General features: G+C 48.3%; 1 protein-coding gene across 1 annotated transcript; it reads left to right on the top strand.

The window, feature by feature from the left end:
- Positions 1 to 3,654: 3,654 nt before the first annotated feature.
- Positions 3,655 to 6,509, top strand: LOC139671960 (T-cell surface glycoprotein CD8 alpha chain-like). The gene is made up of 4 exons (XM_071555259.1): positions 3,655 to 3,719; positions 4,290 to 4,652; positions 5,243 to 5,317; positions 5,814 to 6,509. Exons 1-4 carry the CDS (start codon positions 3,674 to 3,676, stop codon positions 5,951 to 5,953), a joined length of 624 nt encoding a protein of 207 aa, XP_071411360.1. The 5' UTR covers positions 3,655 to 3,673; the 3' UTR covers positions 5,954 to 6,509.
- The last annotated feature ends 204 nt before the right edge of the window (positions 6,510 to 6,713 follow it).

Below are 6,713 nucleotides of genomic sequence, written 5' to 3'. Positions count from 1 at the left end.
TTCCCCTCTTGTGGTGACACATCTCTCCCAGGGTTTTTACTCTTTCAGCTACTGTAATACAAGGCTTCACTGAGAAGGTAAATATGGAATAAAGGACCACAGTTTGAAGGATTTTACAGTCCTGGGGGATAAGGTTTTCCTTCATGCTACCCCTGTTGGGCTGCTACACCCAGTTCTACCAATTTCAGCAGGAATTGGGCCTGAGCAAGGAAGGTGGGATTTGCTTTCTTTATGAATTAAATGATGGAGGGACAATATAAAAATGTATCCTTGTCACTTTTTTGGGTAAGTAGAACATTTTACCTGTTGATTTTATGGGGACATGTTGATTGACTACAGTACATTCTGCTTTCTCAGAGCTGGATTTGATGGAAATATTTCCTTATTACACTTGGAAATCAAGAACTGAGACAAAAAATAAAATTATTCCTCTCCATTTCAATTAAGAGAATTTCTTGCATCAGTTTCTACCTCAGAAATGCCAACATCCTTCATGAAGGAATAAAATGACTTGGGGAAAGTCTTGGGTAAGGGATAAGCCAGGGATTTATACACCAGTCTGAGCCTGAGGATGACAGAGCTCAGCTTCCACTTTACCACAACGTGGACTCAGCTCAAGACATAATTCCCTGGATTTGCTGATGGGCGCAGGAACACTCCCCCATCCCAGGAAAGTGCTATGAACAGGGATGAGATAAAGATTCTCAGGGGACTTGGATCTTCTTGTCACGGGGCTGATAAAAACTAAAGAGAAAAAGGAAGGGAACAAGCCCTTTGATACTCTCCTCCTCTACAAACAAGCTGGGAAAGAGAGAAAGTCAGACAGAAACAAAGTTCTTCCAAACTTACTGGTGTGCAATGCCTAAGAAAACAAACGTTAGGGACTAGATAAGTCTCTCTCAACAACAGCAGACAAAAACTGAAGGACAATTACTTGGATCTACACACACTAGAATGAAAAATATTTGCAGCAAAGCCTCAATGTGGAAATTTCTGTGAACTCACAGACAACATGAAGCACCAAGACACCCTCCCTCTGTTCAGGGTGGCCTCCTCACAGCCCAGGGGCTCAGCTGGGCAGGAGCAAGGCTCTCGCTGCACACGCAGTGCCAGGCTCTGCCCCAGCACCAGCAGCCTCCTCACCAACCTGCAGCTGCACTCGCACAACAGCAGGCACATCTACTCACCAACCTCTTCCAGCCACACTGGGGCCCACCCTCAGCCCCATTTGAATCAATTCTGGTTCCAGAAGTCACTCTCATCTCCTCCCAGAGTCAGCTCTAACCACACAGATCAACAGCTCAGACTTTCTCTCTCTCCAAGGAGATCAGTTTTATTCTTCAGTTCTCCTGGAGTCTCTTATTGAATTACTTGGAGCTCAAAGGTTTCACTTAAAAGAACAGAACTCAGAGTGTTTCTGCAAAACACTTTCCAAGAGGTAGGAACATCCCTGCCTCTCTCATACCATTCCCTACAGCTCTTTCCTTCCTCTTCTCACTCACTTTATCCTGCTTTTCACACAACACAAGAGCTTTGCTCTGCATCACACCACCTGCCTGTACCCCAGGCTGCTGGGCAATGTTCCTTCTGGTCTGCTACTGACCCCCACACCAAAAGCCTCTTGGGGTTTGAGGGGTTTTGTTTGGTTCAGGATGCTGAGTTATGTGGGTTATTTCTTGGTATTTTTTAAATAACATTCATTTCACAAACCTATAAAGAGGTGGATTTTAAATCAAATCCAGCTCTTCCCCTGCAGATTTTCTGGGAGATACTACATGTTCCTGGACTGCTCTCCACCCCAAGATAGTCAGGGATAAAACTTCTCCATCTGTCTCTTCTGACATTAGGTATTCTACCTTTGAACCTCTCCAGTTTTCAATATCTTTTAGAAACATGCCCAATGCTCAGCACTGAACTGCTCTGATTCCACCTTTGCTACACAACCAGCACAATCTCCCCTGCAGGAGGTCAGAACACTGAAGGGACCAGAACAGGCAGCTTGGGACAAGCACCAAAACAAACGCTTTTGCAGTCACTGCCCAGGTTGCTCATTGAATACCCAGAAAACAAACAACACCCCATGGGCAGACACATCCAAGAGATGTTTGCTCTAAGTCACCACACCAACTTCACCAAGGAACCCTCCAGCACAGGCAGTGACCCAGCACAGCTCAGCTACAGCCACCACTTCACCTCACATTTAGACTCAGGCTCAAGGGGGCCTGTGAAGTTTTCCATTTACAGGGAGACAACTGGACAGAGACAACAAAAGTGGCATCACTTCATGTCCCATCTGGCAGAGTTGAAGCACCAGCTGGTGACACTGAGCTCGAGTCTGATGTTCACTTTTGCTTAACAGGATTTTGACATCCAGATCCTTATAAGGTTATTTAACTCATGAAACTTAACCTCTCTGTATTTCAACATAATATGCTCTATTTCGAGCACACATCAGAACTACCACAGTCTCATGAAAGTGTGATCTGCACACAGCTCAGCAGCCCAACAGCACCTTTCCTCACTCACCAGATTGCTTTCACACCCAATCCAGCAAACCCAGTTCCTAAACCATTTTCCACAACTCAGCTCTGAGTACCAGACCCACTAGCAATGACAACAAAGCACCAGCACCTGCTTTCTGACCCACCACAGAAATAAAGGAGATTCTTTGCACAGGACTAAGAAAAAAATACCCTCCTCCAGAAAAACAATTACAAGGAATGCAAGGATGAAAGCCATAAATCAATTCCCAGGCCAGTCCCTCAAAGTCTGATGAAACTGTTGCAAATGTACATGCACAGCTCCAGGAAGCATCACCCATCCCATGTGCAAGTGGTCACCCAGAGGCAGCAGCAAAGGGCCCTCTCTGGTCACACAGACAAGGGGCTTTTTCTGGCTGGGCAGAAGGCCCTATGCTTACAGGGGAGAAACACAAGTTGTCAAAACAGAATTAACAGGAAATCATAGCCCTGGGCATTGGGCACTCTCACTGTGTTCAGCTGACACACAATCCGCCTTGCACAAAATGGCTTTTGCTCAGCAATTGCAAAGAGAAACTGCAAAGAGAACAACCAAGTACCACGTGAAGAACCTGGGTGTGTGTCAGCAGTGCATGTGCTTGGAGAGAAGTGATACACAGGGATCTCTGCCATCAAACACCTGTGTCTCACCTGTTGGGTAAGTAAATACTCTGGGAACTGCATTCCACACAAGATCCCTTGAGTGCGCCCAAGAGAAGGATGCAGAATCCCTGCCATGAAACAAACCCTGCAGACTTCAGACAAAGCACGGGGTTTGTCTGTGGCTTGTGAAAAGTTGGAGCTGCTGTGGACACCCAGAGGGCTGGGGGACAGCCAGAGGGCTGGATGATCCCACTTCAGCCATGAGCAACAGCACTCTGGATCTCTAGGGAAGCCGGCAAGGAAAAATCCTTGAGGGACCATGAAGAACCAATATGGAAAAATGAGCCCAACTTAGGACTAGAACTGCATTTCTTCAGAAATCTTTTTCCTCCTTATATTTTGCCTCAGATGCTGACCGTCACCTCTTTACCCAAGAGGGTCGTGATGACATCACATCCTCTACAAAGTGTGATGCTGTCTTCAAAGGTAAGTGACAAAGTTCATCTCAGCTGCACTGCACCGTCCCCAGGGACAGACACCACCAGCACAACATGCACAGCTCTCCTGCCCTGCTCCTCCTGCTCGCTCTGGGACTCTGTGAGTATGGACACAGGGCTGTGCAGCCCCTTCACTGGCAGGGAACAGGAATAACCTTCCACTGAATCCAAGAACTTGAGGTAAAGAAGTAAAGGGAAGAAAAGGGCAAATGAAAAATGCTGACTTTGAGGTGAGTTCAGTAACTGTGGGGGGAGAGACAGCATCGCCTCAGCCAGCGTAGGGAAGCTACAGGGGTGGCTGTAGCACCACGAGCTCCGGGAAGGGAGCCTGGTCAGATGACGATTCTGGAGGACAGGGAGAACAGGGCCATACAGGGGGCTTAGGATTCAATCGCTATAGGGAGTCATTTTGGATAACCTGGGAAGGGGTAACACCCCCGGGAAGGCAGCCGGAAGAGCAGCACCCACCTTTATAGCCCTCCTGCCTCATTGCTGAGCACCCTCCATGCACCACTCCAGCAAAGACTCCAAGAAAAACTCCCAGATATCCAGACAGTCTGGTTCTCCCTTTCTATTTGATCTCACACTTCACAGGAAAGGAAGCAGGTTTGCCCAGAGAAGGGCCACTGGCTCTTCCCAAGCAGTTCCAACAAGGATTTCTCTCCTGCAGGCTGCCCTGGCATCCATGGCCAGCAGTATCAGGTGAGGGTCGGCTTTCGCAACATCATCACCCAACTGCAGGTGGGACAGCGGCTGGAACTGCTGTGTCAGACTGACAAGGACGTTGGAGCGTTCTGGATCCACCAGGACAAGAGTGGGACCCTTCACTTCATTGTCTTCATCTCCTCCATATCCCGGACCACCTTTCAGGGGAACCAGAGAAGATCCACACGCTTTGAGGCGAGCAAAGACAGGAGGTTCTATCGGTTGGTAGTGAAGTCTTTCACACCACAGGATGAGGGACATTATTTCTGCCTCATAAACATCAACCAAATGCTGTACTTCAGCCGTGGCCAGCCTGCCTTCTTACCAGGTCAGCAACATCTCCATCCAGCCATGCTTAGCTCTGACAAAGTGCCCAGCACCTCCTGCCTGTGCCTTTTTAACCAGCTGGCTCTTCCTCAACACCCATTTCCCTGCTTGCTTGACCAAGGCATCTTGTGACCAACACACTGGTCCTGCTGGTGGAGGCTCCCTGCTTGCTGTCTCTCCTTGTGCCATTGCTCCTGCACAAAGGCAAAGAGGATTTCACATGCACAGCAGCATCTCCCCAGCCTCACTTCTTAATCCCACCATTGGCTCTGAAAACACAAAACCAAAGCAAATTCCACCACCATCCTGCCCTGTTCCTCACCACACACAGCTCTCAGGGGGCTCAGGCTTTCTGACCATGGTGGCAGACAGCAAGGTACAAGGAGTTGCAGCTCATTCCTGGCTCTTGAGAGACCCTCCTGGGGGGAGTCCCCATCCAAAATGTGCTCTGGGAGGTTCCCCCACAGCTCACCCCAATGTGTGTGTACAGGAGCATCTGTACCCTGGGCAGCGGTGAGAGAACACAAGTGCAGGAGACACTTCCTTTATTTTATTTCCCTACTTGCTGAATTCATCCCTTTTCACTCACAGCCACCACCACACCAGGACCTATCACCCATCCTGGAACCACCACAAAGGACCCCAACCTCAAGACTCTGGATCCAGGTAACCAGAATGCAGGGAGGGAGAGGGCAAGAGCTGGGCTCTTCTCGCTGATACCACTGACACCTGCGGGCAATTTGGGTGAAAGGAGAGAGAAAATTCATAGAGATTTAACAGAGTTGCGAGGGTTAAACCCCAGTGTTTCATCTCACATAGAAAGAGCTAAAGATGAGGGAAAAAGCATAGGCATGTCTCACGACTGGGCACACCAGGAAGAGGGGAATGGAAGGTGGAGCCTTGGGAGCACAGCCTGCTTTTACCTTCATCAGGAGAAAGGGAATACTTTTTCCTATGTGTTCTCCCTCGAGTGTCACAAAAATGCTGAGAGCAGCAGCATTGAGGAAGAACATCCCTTCAGACCCAGGGGAAGCTGCGGCCTCACCACCAGCCTCACAGAACACCAGGCAGTGCCCTTGGCAGCTCCACTGGCTCCACCAAAACTGACCCTAACATAAGCCATGAGCACCTGCTCGACCTTTCCCCTTCTCTGTTTCTGCAGAGACCAGCACAGAGAAGGAGCCGAATTTCTTCTGTAATGTCATCTGGGTTCCCCTGGCAGGCGCCTGCCTCCTGCTCCTCATCGCCCTGGCCATCACCATCCTGCTGTGTCGACATAAGACTCACCACAAGCCTCTCTAGATCCACCCCTGTCCTGAAACCACAGCCCTGGCCCTCAGGGCCCTGGATCTTTTCTCTCCTTTGGGAGACATCAGATAGCCAGGACACAGTCAAGGCAGGAGAAGGATCAATGCTAAAGTCAGGATGTGTCTTTGCCTCATCTGCAGGCTTAGGATGAGAAATAATTATCAACTTACAAACAGAGAATCAAAAAGTTATTTTGATTGGAAAATGTGGAGAGAAAGAAAGATTCTTGAGTTGAGAAAAAGGATTTATAGAATAACAGGCAAGTTCTGAGGTCTGCTACAAGTGCACAATAAGTTATGTGAAAGAGATCAAAAACTGGCAAAACCAAGTAAGATAAGGAGGTTTGGGTCAGGCTGCCCCATGAGAAGGTATGTAGGGAGTGTGAGCTTTCTCACGGGAGAGAAGAAACATCTGCACAGAAGTAGCATCCAATTAAAGACTGTGATGAGAATTAGAGACAGTGTGATTCAGCCTGTGGGATGAAGCTATGGGTGGCAACTGGTAGGAGATATATGCTGGAAGGAGTGAGTTAGAGGGCAGCTTTTTTCTTTTACCCTGTACTGTTTTTTTCTCCATGGAGTTAATTTAATAAACTGTCTTTGTGTGACACCTGCGAGCTGTGCCTCTCTAATCATTATCTGCTGCCACCATTTACTGCCAAACTCAAACACTGGTTTTCCCACAGGAAAAGACCTTCAAGGAAGAAAAATGGATTAGAAAGACATAGAACTTCCTCTAGACACAGCCTTGGCTC

The sequence above is a fragment of the Pithys albifrons genome, chromosome 5 (genome assembly GCF_047495875.1).
Source record: "Pithys albifrons albifrons isolate INPA30051 chromosome 5, PitAlb_v1, whole genome shotgun sequence".
In the NCBI taxonomy this organism is placed as follows: Eukaryota; Metazoa; Chordata; class Aves; order Passeriformes; family Thamnophilidae; genus Pithys; species Pithys albifrons.
This window is presented reverse-complemented; position numbering and strand designations above follow the sequence as displayed.